This window comes from Ascaphus truei, chromosome 2, assembly GCF_040206685.1.
Source record: "Ascaphus truei isolate aAscTru1 chromosome 2, aAscTru1.hap1, whole genome shotgun sequence".
Classification (NCBI taxonomy): Eukaryota; Metazoa; Chordata; class Amphibia; order Anura; family Ascaphidae; genus Ascaphus; species Ascaphus truei.
The window spans coordinates 297,557,222-297,572,423 of NC_134484.1; the positions used below are offsets into that span (position 1 = coordinate 297,557,222).

A 15,202-nucleotide genomic window follows, 5' to 3' on the forward strand; every position below is an offset into this window, starting at 1 on the left:
TGCATATCCATCTCACAAAACGAGATGTATCATGAACACGAAGTATCAATATTGTGAATTCTCTTATATCTGAAAATATAGGATACTAAATGCAACAATTCTGCACCCTGCCTGTATATACAAGTATGCAGTACTTAATGGTGAATAGTCAAGACACAAAAGCGACAGAGAATATACTATATACAGAAGTAGTGGCTACTTATCCCCGATCCAGAGGCAGACATCAGGCAAAAGTTATATATAATCTATATCATACATACATACATATATACACTTGGAAAAACTGGGAACAAGGAAGTGGGACAAAAATAAAGAAACACAAGGGGGTAACGTTTTTTTTTTGGGTGGGGGGAGAAGCCCCTTTCAGGCCCGCTCCCCTGTGTTAAAATGCATGCAGTAGTTCACTTTCTCGGTCTAAGAAAATTTTCCCAGTAATGTGCTCAAGAAGCAATACATTTTAGCGTCCTCCGTGGATCCTGAAAAGTCAGAAAGAATTTTGATTATATTATTGCATTACAAGGAGTAGCATATGCAACAAACAAGGTGGGTGATTATAACACAAGATATACACAATATTAAAAAGTTATTACATACTTTACCAATAAAAAGCAAGTTGAACTTGGCATTTTCACAGCATGAGCATATAGGTAAAATGTTAGATAGGCATCCTAAAAAATGGTGCAGGGTGAGAATATTGAGCAGTCCAGGAAATATTGGGGGGCAGGATAAAGTTGTAAAGGAGGTTAAGGTGAAATCATGGGCAGACCTACATAATCAAAATACACCACAGAGTTATAGTATTGTCTATTCCTTATTAGATCTACCTGGGAGTGGAAACATTTGTGATTTGCCTTATGGGATTTGGCCTGATGAAATAGTGGGCAGAAAGATTAATATGAGATTATGTTGACAACATATTGTGTTCTGTTTGACAGGCTGACTTTAAACTAATGTGCGATAACGCAATGACATACAACAGGCCAGAAACGGTATACTACAAGTTGGCCAAGAAGTTACTGCACACGGGTTTCAAGATGATGAGCAAAGTAAGACATTTATAAATTATATATAAACGCAAACATGTTTATAATTTTTCATTATTTCACCCATTTAACATGTTTATTTCTGTTACATGCAGATGTTGCAGTATATCAATACATTAGATCAAACAATGTGTACTATAGTGTTGGTATCTGTAAGCAAATTTGTGTGTCTGTGTATATAGATACATAATCGATGAGGCTGTAAAAAGACATGTTAAATGTAGGCGACATATACGTATCTTATATTTTTACTCCCAGTGAAACATCATCCAATGATTTTATCATAGGGAGGAAAAAATAAATTTCTTCCTGACTCCAATAATGTTGTTCAGATTTCTCCTGGATAAAGAGTCTTCCCGTGTTTAGTTAGTTGGTATATCTCTGTATAACTTTCCTTGCTATAAAGATGTGCAACCTTGTTTTGAAGTTATCTATTTTATCTGCCATCAGTCTCCATCGGTAGTGAATTCCACATTTTAAGTACCCTTATTGTAAAGAACCCATTCTTTTGTTTCTGGTGAAATTTCCTTTCCTTCAACCTTAAGGGATGACGCTGTGTCATTTGTAAAAACCCTTGATAAATAGTTATTTTGAAACCTTGTATTGACCCTGAATGTTCTATATTTGTATACTAGCTGAGAGACCCGGCGTTGCCCGGGATGTAAATGCGTAATAGGTAGTATTATTTATAAATCGTGGAACAATAGGTGACTGTTTGTTGTAAAGGTTGGATAATAATATTGAAAAGAAAGATGGAAGAAAATGTAATACGATGTTGTATAAAAATGGTTTATTGTAACCACACCACAGTACAATGTATATTTTGGTGCCATAAGTGATGTAAAAATCTGAGTCGTGTGTCCTGCTAGGGTGTGAGGCGGCGGGTGGCGCGTGGGTTGTGAGTGCTGTCTGTGAGTGGGGGTCCTGCTAGGGTGTGAGGCGGCGGGTGGCGCGTGGGTTGTGAGTGCTGTCTGTGAGTGGGGGTCCTGCAAGGGTGTGAGGCGGCGGGTGGCGCGTGGGTTGTGAGTGCTGTCTGTGAGTGGGGGTCCTGCTAGGGTGTGAGGCGGCGGCTGGCCCGTGGGTTGTGAGTGCTGTCTGTGAGTGGGGGTCCTGCTAGGGTGTGAGGCGGTGGGTCAAGGGGGAGGAGGGGGGAGGTGGTGGGAAGGGGGGGAAGGTGGTGGGAAGGGGGAGGAGGGGGGAGGTGGTGGGAAGGGGGGGGAGGTGGTGGGAAGGGGGGGAGGTGGTGGAAAGGGGGGGGGAGGGGTGAGGTGGTGGGAAGGGGGAGGAGGTGGGAAGGGGGAGGCGGAGGGAAGGCGGGGGGTGGGAGGCGGTGGGAAGGCGGGGGGTGGGAGGCGGTGGGGCGGGGGGCGGTGGGAAGGCGGGGGGTGGGAGGCGGTGGGAAGGGGGGTGGGAGGCGGTGGGAAGGGGGGTGGGAGGCGGTGGGAAGGGGGGTGGGAGGCGGTGGGAAGGGGGGGAGGCGGTGGGAAGGGGGGGTGGGAGGCGGTGGGAAGGGGGGGTGGGAGGCGGTGTGAAGGGGGGGAGGCGGTGTGAAGGGGGGGAGGCGGTGGGAAGGAGGGGGAGGCGGTGGGAAGGGGGGGAGGCGGTGGGAAGGGGGGGAGGCGGTGGGGAAGGGGGGAGGCGGTGGGAAGGGGGAGGGGAGGCGGTGGGAAGGGGGGGGAAGGCGGTGGGAAGGGGGAGGGGAGGCGGTGGGAAGGGGGGGGAGGCGGTGGGAAGGGGGGGGAGGTGGTGGGAAGGGGGGGGAGGCGGTGGGAAGGGGGGGGAGGCGGTGGGAAGGGGGGGGAGGCGGTGGGAAGGGGGGGGGCGGTGGGAAGGGGGGGTGGAGGGGAGGTGAAGGGGTGAAGGGGGGGGGGTGGAGGGGAGGTGGAGGGGGGGTGGAGGGGAGGTGAAGGGGGGGGAGTGGAAGGGAGGTGAAGGGGGGGGTGGAAGGGAGGGGGGGTGTAAGGGAGGGGGGGTGGAGGGGAGGTGGAGGGGAGGTGAAGGGGGGGGTGGAGGGGAGGTGAAGGGGGGGTGGAGGGGGGGGAGGTAAATGGGGAGGTGAAGGGGGGTGGAAGGGAGAAGTGGAGTGAGGGGAGGTGAAAGGGGGTGAGGGGAGGTGATGGGGGGTGAGGGGAGGTGATGGGGGGTGAGGGGTGGTGAAGGCCGCTCACTCACCCGTCCGGCAGGTCCCACGTGGATCTGAGGCGGGAGGCAGCGTGTTGTGGCCGCTCTCCCGCTGTGTCCCGGGCGCTCGCTCGCTCCCCCGCTGACTGTAGCGGCGCCGGGGGGGGGGGGGTATCGGGGAGACACTGACACTGGAGGGGAGGGGGGGGTGGAGGGGAGGTGAAGGGGGGGTGGAGGGGAGGTGAAGGCCGCTCACTCACCCATCCGGCAGGTCCCACGTGGATCTGAGGCGGGAGGCAGCGTGTTGTGGCCGCTCCCCCGCTGTGTCCCGGGCGCCGCCATCTTGGGCACTCGGCGCCGCGAGGCAGGCTGCCTGGCCACTGGCTGTTCCCCCGCCGGGGAGGGGGTGAGTTGTAGCGCCGGTGAGGGGGGGGCATGTATATGTGTGGGGGGGGGAGAGGTGGGAGATATAGAGGGGGGGGTCTCGCACGGCCGCTGACACTGGGTGGGGGGGGGGGCGCTGAAGGGGTAATAATAGTGTGTGTGTCCCGCTGAATGTAGCTGCGCCGGGGGAGGGGGGGTCGGGGTGAAAACGCGGGAGGCACGGGGAGAGGAGGAGGTGCGCGCGGGTGCTGCTAACTGTGAGCCCCGCTAATGTAGGTAACAGTGTGTGTGTGTGTGTGTCTGTCATTGTGTGTGTGTGTGTGTCCCTGTGTGTGTGTGTCCCTGTGTGTGTGTGTCCCTGTGTGTGTGTGTCCCTGTGTGTGTGTGTCCCTGTGTGTCCTTTGGCCCGTCACTCCGCCTCAGGCCAATGAGAGGTGTGCGGGGGCGGGCCAAGGGACCAATCAGATTTCCCCTAGGGACACCGGACATCCAGCAGGCATGCATGCATGCAGGCAGGCAAACATACAGTGCTTTCACTAATATAGTATAAGATAGTCATCATATCCTCTTGGATGCCTCTTTTGTAATGTAAACAAATCTAATTTAGTTAGCCTCTCTTCCTAAGGCTAAGGTCCCGTTGCACGCGTCCGCACGGCTGGCTTGCTTGCCGGCGGCGCGTGCAACTCGCTGTACCGCGATCTGCGGTCTACAGGATACTTTTCTCGGAGCGGGGGGGGCGTGGCCAAACGGGTCGGGGGGGGGCGCGGCCATGACGTGAGGGGGCGCGGCCATGACGTGAGGGGCCGGAGCGGGAGGTGGGCGGGAGTGGGAGGATTGACAGGGAGGGGGAGGCGTGGCTTGAGCGGAGGGACCTGCTACTCTTCCCCCCCCCTCCCTCCACGGGCTGCCACGGGCTGCAGGTAAGTAAAAAAAACACACACACGCAGGCACTCATACATACATACACACACACACACACACACACACACAGACAGAGACAGGCACGCACGCACTCATACACACACACACACAGACAGGGACAGGCACGCACACAGACAGGCACACACATACACACATACACACACACATACACACACACAGGCAGGCACTCACGCACTCAGACACACACACAGACAGGCACGCTGCTTTCACTCCACACTCCTCCCCGCTCCCCGAAGCCTCTCCTCCTCCCGCAGCCTCCCCTCCCCATTGGCTCACAGCCACACCACGTGACGCGTCAACGCTAGGAAACACCATTCTCTTGTGTCTCCTAGCGGCTGACGCGCCATAGCGTGTAGTCAGCTGTGCAGCCAGGGGGGACCGGGACCGGCTTGCGAGGATTCCCCTGCTGGTGGGGAACTCGCTACATTGCCGCCCGCGCCAACGAGCGCAGCGGGTCCCAGGCCTAAATCAGATTTTTCATCCCCTGCATTTATTTGGTGGCTATTCTCTGCACTTTTTCTAGTTCCATAATGTAATTTTATGGAGTGGTACCCAAAACTGTACTCAATATTCATGGTGTGGTTTTACTAATGCTTTATACAGTGGCATAATTAAAGTTCCTTCCATCCATCCATAGCAAATTTAATGCAAGATAAGATATTTTTTGCCTTTGCAGCTACTGCCTGACATTATTGCTAAACCTGCTGTTCTACAAGCACTCCTGCATCCTATTCCATCAAGGATTGACCTAGTTTTGTCCCATTTGATTTGCAAGTCATTTGTTTATTCTTATTTCCTAAAGTATATAACTTTACATTTATCTGTGTCACGGGAGACCAGGCCATTTACACCTTTTTATCCGGATCATGCATTGAGCAAAACAAGTTAATGAAATAAATAGTAAATTTATTCACAGGAAAAGGCAGACACACAATGTTACACAAAATACAGGTAAAAAAAACACACTTACTTGGGACAGGGGTATCAATCTAGACTCTCCTAGGTGCAGGGAATCCTAACCCTGATAACAGTTGCAAAAAACAGGACAGAAGCAGCCCTTTTCTTGCTGGAGACTTGAAACTTAGAATTCTAGAAACGGGAAAATCTGAGAAAGCTACAAATCGGATTTGCGCAAGGGGTTATAATACCTGTGACTTTCATTCACAGAATACTACCTCCTTATCAGAAGCGTGAGAATATACTCAGCAGCCAATCAGGCTGATGTCAGAGAAAGGGGCATGGCTATCTGCCGGGAAGGCTCTGCAGAATGACAGAACCCAAATTGCTGCTAGGTCCTTTTCCTCTGCCCCTCCTTGCTACCAAATGACTCGACACCTAAATATCCTGGATTCCCTTTGAGGCCAGAGAGCTAGGTAGACATCATGTCTCCTATGCAAATGCTTTAGGCTGTTTGCATGGATTTTTATACATACAGTATAACACCCTCTGAACCATACTTTAATAAAGTATAAATCTTGGGGAACCTTATATACGCGTTGGGGATATCTGGGCTCGAAAACCAGGAGTCTGGGAGACACGGTGCAGTCCCAATATAATTCACTCCGCAAACCCACAAATAGTGCCTGCACGCTGGGGAGAATCAGAGAACCACCAGTAGCTGAGCCCCCCGAACTCCTGCTAACAAAAGGAATACATTTTTGCCTTAATATCCCACCTAAAATGTACACTCCCAAAATCTGGAGTTTTTACGACCTCGGGAACTCCAAATGCCCCTAAACAGGTCAGGTTTTTCTATACTTTACAGGGGACTTCCATAACCCACAAACCCAATACAGATTCTGGGACACGTTGGAACTAACTGAGGTAGTCCTATGTTGCCTAGGGATCCCCGCAGCTACAGAAACACTTTTCATCCCTGTGCCTCATTTTACTGTGCACACGCATATATGTACTTAACGCACTTTGTTAATATAATATACACTTTAAAAACCTAAGTCTGGCTGGTATGAGAAATTGAGTAAAAAGCTCACGCTATTTTTCACTTGCCATACTACCCACACACTATTGCATGGACTTAGTACGGATTCTAAGAATCCCCACACAACCTTATATGTATGCTTGGAGAACCTCAGAACCCCTAGACTGGTTCTGGGTGAACTGGGTATGACCATTAACCTAGGGACCCCTTGAATGTTTCAGGGACACCGCATATCCCTATGCCCTTTTTACTTTGCTGGTCTGTGCTGAAGCAGGGAACCCCTAGTGGTGAGTCGTGAGTCGTGAAAGCGTTTTCAAGGGGATATTTTACAGAGACAATGTGTCTGCATGCATCCAGGAATCCGACCTGGTTTCTGGGTATATTTTAGGGGAACCAACAACTCTGGGCCCCGACTAGATAGACACAATCTGACAACACTTTCTCCACAAATCCCTCCTTGAAATTCATACTTCAGCAATCTGAAAAATGGGAAAAATTTGTCCCTGAAGAAGCTCCTTTGCTGGAGGGAAACGCGCGTTGGACGCGCAGTTGTGTCAGTCTCCTACTTGGAGCTGTTTTTAATGTAGTGCTTTTAAGTCTCCTGGTTCTATATATGCAGACTGCATTAGCTGGATAATTTTAACAACAGGCAGTGAGTTTGCCTTCCTGCTCTATATGATATATGCACAATTAGACCCTCTCTGCTGGGTAACTCACTGTTAATGATACTGTGAGTCCCAGCTTCATTATGTTGTGCATTATTTTCCAATAATAGAGCCTGTGTCAGCGTTACCTTCTAAGCTTATGCAACATAACATTTACTACCACTGTAGGTGCTTGCTGGTATATATCTGAGCAGGATTGCTGGATTTCTGACCATTCAAAGGCTCACTGTGTAGGATACGTTTACCTACAGTTTGCATACTTGCTCCAGAGGGGTTAACACCCTGACTTATAGCATCCTCTGTCCTTCCAACCCCAGGAATATTGATTCTGGGATTGTATAATCACACATTTATTGACAGGGATGTACGACATTGTCAATTTAATTCATTTTTAATACTTAGTACACAACGTTTGGTAATATATGTTTTAAGTAAATTTATTAAAAGTTAGATTTTACATTATGTAGGAGTGCAGTTAGTGAATTCTTTAGGGGACACATCCATTTTGTGTTCCCCTTCCCCCCTCTTTTTGCCTGATTCACTTTTCAGTTCACAGTTTGCACGCACATTTATAATTACCACTATTATATACTTTATTACTTCACTCAATTAGTGCGGCCCTGTGATCACTCCCGAATCTTCTCCTTGTATTCTAAGTGCTAGCTAGAAGCCTGCACACAGTTTCCCCTCTCTCTCTGAAATTTTCCTTGCTGTACCTGATACTCGGAGAGGTAAAAACCTCCCTTCAGATTCAGAATCTCTTTCTATAGAGGTCGTCCTTGCTGTTATTTCCCCTGATTTCTCTGCCCATGCAAACCCTCCAGGGATCAGCATATCTGTTGTTACCCCCTTAGTAGAGTCTGAGACCACCCTGCCTATATTACAAGTCCTGGTGTTTAAATCTGAGCTATTTAGTTTTACTGCCCTTGCTAAACCTCAGTCCCTCAGCACTGCAGCTAAACGTGCTCCAGCAACCGTTGGGTTACTCGGGGTAAAAATTAAAATTCCTGTCTTAAAGGGTACTTTCTCACACATGTCCAGCAAACCTAGAACCTCAGTGATTGATTCTAAGTCACTTATCACTATATCTGATGTTCTCACTAGTCAAACCCTGACACCCTCACCACTGGCTAGGAGTCCCGTTATCAGAATTTTTGCACTAGTAAACACGCCTAAATCTGTTTTTGTCATGACAAGCACCCCTGTTGTTAGGGCCCTTGCAGTTTTGGATAAGACTCCTTTTACTTCAAAGGTTTCTGCTATTGTGAGTTTCCACGGTTCCAACTTACCACTTATTGTCTCTTTAACTCCCATCATTACTCTCCCATTACCAGTCACTGATTCCCAGGCACCAGCTCCTGACGCTAGTTCTCCTATCGGTACCCCTGCTTTGCGAGATGTTTCTGTTATGGATTCCGAGCCTCCAGCTCCGGAGTCAATTCCTTTACTCGCTGCTGTTTTTGTAGTCACTCAGGTCCCTGTCACTGAAGTACAGACTTCAGCTTCTGAGGTTAGTTCCCCTCCCTCCGCTACCCTTGCTCTGCCTGATTCTCAAGTTTCTGATATTAAAGCCCCAAAGCCTATTCCTACTCCCCAGACAATACTATCTCCCACTGAGGGTTCCCCAGTATTTGGGAGCTCCACTGCTGAGTGCTTCTCTGCCTCTGTGAAACCATGGTTTTCTCCCTCGGAACCTTCTGTTGCCCCTGTTATTTCCTTTGAGTTGGAAATACTCTGTACGTATCCCAAGATTTCGGACTCTATGTCTGGTTTACTGCATGCCCTGTCACCTTCCATACCAATACCGAGAAATGCTCCCACCCTCCCTATACCCTCGCTGACCACTACCTGGGAGACCTCTGGAGGAGAAGTCCCTCTCAAATTCCTACATGCAGAGGTCAGCCAATACTTTGTCTGTCCCGAAGTTCGTCCTGGTATATTCGATCAACTATCAAGGCCGCTTATCCTAAATTCTGGTCCCATTGCTGTAAACTGGGTTCCCAGTGGGGGTTCTTCTGCCGTTTCTGCTCCGGAGCCCTCTGGTTCTTCACAGCCTTAGATTCCCAGGCCATTTTGCGGGGCGAGCCATGTACCAATGATGTCTCTGCCACCACTCTCATGTCCTAGAGCTGTACTCACCAAGGAACTACTCGTTTACGGATCCCCTTTCCGCCTAAAAAACTTTAGGAACAACTCGATGTCCCCGAGACCCATGGATGGCCCTGTCTGGCCGCAGTTCTCTCCGGGGGGTGGGGGTACACAAAGGAGTGACCACGAGTCTCTGGACCATGACTCTAACACCAATCCTAGACGGTTCAGGAACAACTCCTGGTCCCCCAACTCTATGAGTGGTCTTGTTCGCCCGGAGGTCTCACGTGAAGGGGGGGGGGGGGTACTGTAAGGAATCCGCTCCTCGGTTTACTGTTTGCCTTACCTTGCAGACGTGTGCAGTCTTGGAACACTTCCCCTGATATTTACTGCAGCCTGGATTCATTCACCAAAGCAATACTGCCACACGCCCCTTCTGCCATTGGTTCTCTGACCTTTAAGTACTGCTTTCCCACAATGCTCCCTGCCGAGCATAGTACTTCCTGGATGTCTGTGTTCTGCCATAAGCCTTGTCTTGTCTGTCTCCTTGGTTCCTGAGACCGGCTGCTAGTGTCACGCAGCGGTCTGTTCCTGTGCTGAAGCGGAGTACTCTCCTTGTTGTCTTCAGCTCCCTGATTCCTGTGACCGGCTGCTAGTCTCATGCAGCGGTCAGTTCCTGTTTCCTGTGCTGAAGCTGAGTACTCTCCTTGTTACTTCAGCTCCTTGTTTCCTGTGACCGGCTGCTATATTCACGCAGCGGTCTGTTCCTGTTTCCTGTACTGAAGCGGAGGTTTCCCTGTGTATCTTCAGCTTCCTGGTTCCTGGGGCCTACTCTTTCCCTAATCTAGAGAGGCCGTGTCCTGGTTCCTGCGCTGAAACGGAGGATTCCCCTGCGTCTTCAGCCTCCTGGTTTCCTGCACTGAAGCGGAGGTTTCCCTGTGTATCTTCAGCTTCCTGGTTCCTGGGGCCTACTCTTTCTCTAATCTAGAGAGGCCTTGTCCAGGTTCCTGCGCTGAAACGGAGGATTCCCCAGCCCGCTCAGGACTCTTGCGCTGAAGCACTGATTTACCAGTGCAGCTAGGCGGTGTGCTACTCTGGTCTGTCTACCACCTCCTGAGACCAGTACCATGGGCCATGGTCGCCGCACGCGCAGAAGACACTCCCGCGCTCCTAAGCTGAAGCGGGGCTCTACTGACTACCTGTTGCCGAACTCCTGCTTGAACAACGTTTACCCTGATGTCTCCAGTCCTGACCCTGGCGTGTCCACCGACGATGCTGTCTTCTCCTATCCTGATCCTGCTACGTACGACTACGAACTGCGCTATCCGGATCCGCCTGCGCGGTCTAAGGTCGGTGCTTTTACAACCCCACCTCAGCCACGCGGTCCGACCCAGGTTTGTGGCGAGCACAGCCGTGACACACTGCTAATCTGCCCTACGCGTTTCTCCAATGTGGCTTCGTCCGGAGAGCTGAGTTCCAGCAGCAGAGGGAAGATCTCGTGAGACCGGAGGTCACTTGACGCAGAAGTGACTGCGTGAGTTTGCTGAACTCGGAGCCGGAGCCAATTCATCACAGTGTGAGAGACTCATATACAAAGCTCTCGACTGCTTTTATACAACTCACAAAGTGTGAGAGACTCATATACAAAGCTCTCAACTGCTTTTATACAACTCACAAAGTGTGAGAGACTCATATTCAAAGCTCTCAACTGCTTTTATACAACTCACAAAGTGTGAGAGACTCATATACAAAGCTCTCGACTGCTTTTATACAACTCACAAAGTGTGAGTTGGTTACTTATTTAGGTTGTTTTACCATTGTTTTAATAAAAGGTTTTATGCTATGCTGTTCCTTTTTCCTACCTTATCCCTGTATGGGATCCGTCTGTAAGACGGAATCTATATATTCAGGCACACAGCGACCACTGTGAAGCACTGCGAAGACAGCTGCTTGGAAGTACAGAGAGTACCTGGCAGATACAAGAAATCTTCAAGCTGAGTTCCTGATCCCAGAGTGGATAAAAGGCTTATATTGACTAAGCTTACTGTAAGTGCATATCTCACCTATATTGCGATTCTGATTATTAGACATACTACCCTATGATGGTTCTTTTTCTCTTTTTTTTCTTTCTCTCCCTGCTTCTTTTGCGCCTAGATCATTCTTTTTATATATATATATATATATATATATATGTAGCCAGGTCCCCCCTGCCTGTCAGCACCCCCCTCTCCTTGCTGGCGATCGCGGGTGCGGCCGAGTCCAATGGCGGCCCGCCAGCCGATCGCAAGAGTGAGGGCGGTCAGGATCCTGCTCAGGGGTTGCCGGGGACGCGTGCGGCCGGTTGCCAAGGCCGCGATCGCGTTGCAGGGCTCCCGGCGCTCCCGAGGCAGGGCGGCGAGGGCGCCGCCATCTTCTTGCACTTCCCGCATGCGGTGGCCAGCAGGGAAGTTCGCGCATGTGCAGGAGAAGCGCGCGAGAGGCAGCCAAATGGTTGAGGGCTCACAGAAGGGACTACATCTCCCATGAGTCTCAGGAGCGCCCCACGTGACGCCAGGGAGCCAATAGGGCGGCAGCATCTCCCTGCAGGGGAGATTAGATACATTTCGCGGGCTTGGGGCACGCTATTGAGTCAGCGCCAGGAGCAGCCAGGGGAAGGAGGCAGGGTGCAGGAGTCAGTGACTCCCTGCACTAGGCCAGCAGCCCCCAAGGCCCAAGATAGCCCTGAGCCACCCAGTAGTATTGAGTGTTGTAGGGACAGGCCCCAGGTTAGGGACCCTGTCACTTACTATCCAGAGCCAGTTAGGGACACCGCGGACGCCGCGCGTCTATCCCGAGGTCTGGGCTCAGACCTTCGCTGTCGTTGCAGTAGCCATCCGGATGGTATCGCCCCGGACGGTAGCTCCTGCATTCAGCCGACATCAGCCTTCAGATCCTTTGTGAAGTTCCTTGGCAGGTCCGGGCACCGGAGTGTCCGGCAGGTAATCCACAAGTGCACCAACGAGTCCTCTCATATTCACACGGGACATAGTGGCTGCGCAGTCACACATACATATCTCACTTGAAGGGTGGGGTAATACTGTGTGGGGCTACTGGTCACTGGGTGGGATCATCTGGTGGGGGTGTAGGGGAAGGTAGTGTCCTGCGAGATGCGTGAGTTAGTGTCTCCTCTAGGGAGGGACACCTGTTGATTATTGAGTGTTATGCTTGAGTACAGTCACGATAGTAAAAGCATTGTTGGTTATTACACATACGGTGTGCTGAGTATTTGTATGTGTCCTGCGAGGAACAATTCCTGCTCTGCTGGGAACCATCGCAGGTGGAGGCGCTGCACCGAGTACAGGGTTACTCCTAATATAATTGCCCCAGGTTCCCGGTGGTGGAAGCTCAGCCCTCCTGTGAGCCTAACAGGTAAAGCACCACACCTGGTAACTGTAGGTTCTCCACACTCACACTATATCTGCTATTGGATGGGGGGAAATACCCGTTACATTTGGAGGCGCTGCTGAGATTCAGACCTGGGATGCCCTGTTCCATTTTTTTTTTTGTCAAATTATCCAAAATGTTTGTAAAGTCCGGACACGAGGTCCTCGCATGGGCCTTGAGGATAAATCTTAGCCCCCGCCGTGTGGTGGCTGTAGAAGGCATTCCCGCAAATATATCATATGAGGAAGTCTGTGACCATATGCGTAAAATCCCCGGGTGGTCGTACGCCTGTATTATAGATGAAGATCCAGACACCACGTCCAGATCAATACTTTTTGTGGTGACTCCCACGTGGGACATATGCCTGTCAGAGGCACCATCCACATTGTTTATGCCTGGGTGCCCCCCTGAGGGTTACCCTTTAGTCTACTCTGACCAAGCGCCATGGCAACTTTCCCCAAGTTGGCAGCATGCACGTGGTGCTGCACTCAAGGCGGCGCAGAATGACTTTGCAGAAAACTGTCCGGGATTGGCGGGAAAAGCTAAGCCCCACCCCCGCCAACTGAGTGGCACCGTGCAAAGCCAGAGACGCTCCTTGAAAGAGTGTGCCGCCACTCCTTTAAATTCCACCAGGGGGAGCAAGCACAGTGAGTTTCCACCAGTAACTGCTGTCTCCACCAAAGAAAGTACTGGACGCAGAGAAAACCGCCCTCAGTCGTATGGAGTCAGGCAGATTAAGGGAGGGAGCGTATCTTTTCTTTTGTGTCAGTGCTTACCAAAATTATTGAGTTCGTCTGGTAGTATGGACTTTGGCACCTTGAAGCAAGATCAGGTGGCAAACGCGAGCGAGGAGGGATGCATAAAATGTGACTGTAACAAATGTGACTGCTCATTTTGTGAATTGGCCTGGGGACCCAAGTGTGCCTGCTGCGGGATACAGCTCCTGAAACCCGTGCTGCTGTGGGCTGCAGAACCTGCAGAGGAAGAGGAGCCTGACCTCTCTACTGAAGGGAGTTACAATGCTACTCTGTCACGATAGAGAGGATTTGGCCTGGGATTAAAGGGGTTACACCCCCATTTGGCCACCCTCTACTCATCAGGGAAGCAAGGGGTTAACTGGACTGAGGTCCAGTAATGTGTTTTGCCTTGCTTCAATATCCAAATGTTTATTCCCCTGTGTAAATGTATTGTGTTATCCTGGTGTTTGCACTCACACATACCCTAGGGTTGATCCGGGAGGGAAGGGGTTAATGTTAAAATAGTGATTATAGCCCTTTGTGTAATTTTCCCGCCTTTTTAGGCTCCATTTTGCAGCCGTCCATAGGTCGCCATTGAGCCTCCATGCTTTCTAAAGATTAGAAGTAGCGGTTTTGGACCTGTTTTCCAGCGACGACCAGCAGGTGGCGTCCGAGAGGAGGAGCGGCGGTTTCCCATTGTAAGTCAATGGGCTCATTGACTTCAATGGAAATTCCTCAACGCCGGCCTCGAGGAACAGGTTGGCAGCCATCCAAACCGCAGACCGCAAAAGCGGGTACAATGTCTTTTAAAAGAGTTTAATCACTACGGTCAAGTTCAACGACAATTGGCGTGGGAATCTTGGGTTCTAGGGCCCCTGGGAATAAAGTTCTTTTTGTCCCTAACCCCTAGGAACCCCCACACACGATCCACACCGGGTCCGGGAATGAGGGACCCCCGTAAGGGGTCGAGCGAAGGAGGGTCGCACCATTGAATCTAATGGCGACGGGCGCCATGCATTGTCAATGGCGGCGCCGGCAATTGATTCCAATGGGGAAAAGCCGCATGGCGAAAAAACGACTAAGTGTGATGTTGAAATGTGTAAGTCCATATCTCCGGTTCTGAAAGGACCAGAGGGATGGTATTTGGGTGGCATATTGCCAAGGTTCCGGCTTTAATGCATGCCCCTTCCCAGCCCCCTCAGACCAACCAGACGGAGTATGGACGAAGGTAAAGATTTGTGGATTTTCTCAGACTTCAATGGCGACGGTTCCTCCATTGAAAGTCTGTGGCGGGAAACGCCATTGACTACAACGGCGGAGTTGCTCCATTGAAACCCATTTCGGCGGAGCCCGTTGTTTTCAATGGGGATTTAGTGAAACGCTGAGATTTCTTTTTAGCGGAGATTTTTATAATAAAATATGAAACGGTTTATGTCATATTTGTATAACTCCGGTTCCGAAGGTCGTAGCGGGCTGAAATTTGGACCCTATAGTGTACCGCTTCCGGCATTAAGGTCTGGAAAGTTTGGACCCGCTGGACCTACCAGAACCGGTTATTTTAATATGTGTAGGTATTAAAATGTATATGGGGTTTTGGGTCTGCTCTGACAATGCAGACCCCCATCTGCTATGCTAATAGGGCAGGGAGAGCATCCTGCAAGAATTAACATAGCCCGGTGATCAATTGCTAACTGTCCTGATTGTTTATGCTAGGGGCAAGAACAAAAGGGCTGAGTGTTTTTTAAGTGTCGGTCTTCACACTTACAGGGAAGCCAAAATCTCCTTCAAAGAGATTTTTGCTAGACAGCTCGGCGCCTTGAGTGTAAGAGAAGGGTTGAAATGGTATATAAGTCAGTCTCC

The 15,202-nt window shown here is 50.5% G+C and overlaps 1 protein-coding gene across 17 annotated transcripts in view; it reads left to right on the forward strand.

Moving 5' to 3' along the window:
* The window catches only part of BRD9 (bromodomain containing 9), a 105,797-nt gene that overhangs the window by 20,597 nt on the left and 69,998 nt on the right, over positions 1 to 15,202 (forward strand). For all 17 annotated transcript variants that reach the window (XM_075586392.1, XM_075586375.1, XM_075586391.1 and 14 more), the window contains exon 6: positions 936 to 1,046. In XM_075586392.1, coding sequence (XP_075442507.1) covers positions 936 to 1,046 — 111 coding nt within the window. The remainder of the gene's footprint in view (positions 1 to 935; positions 1,047 to 15,202) is intronic.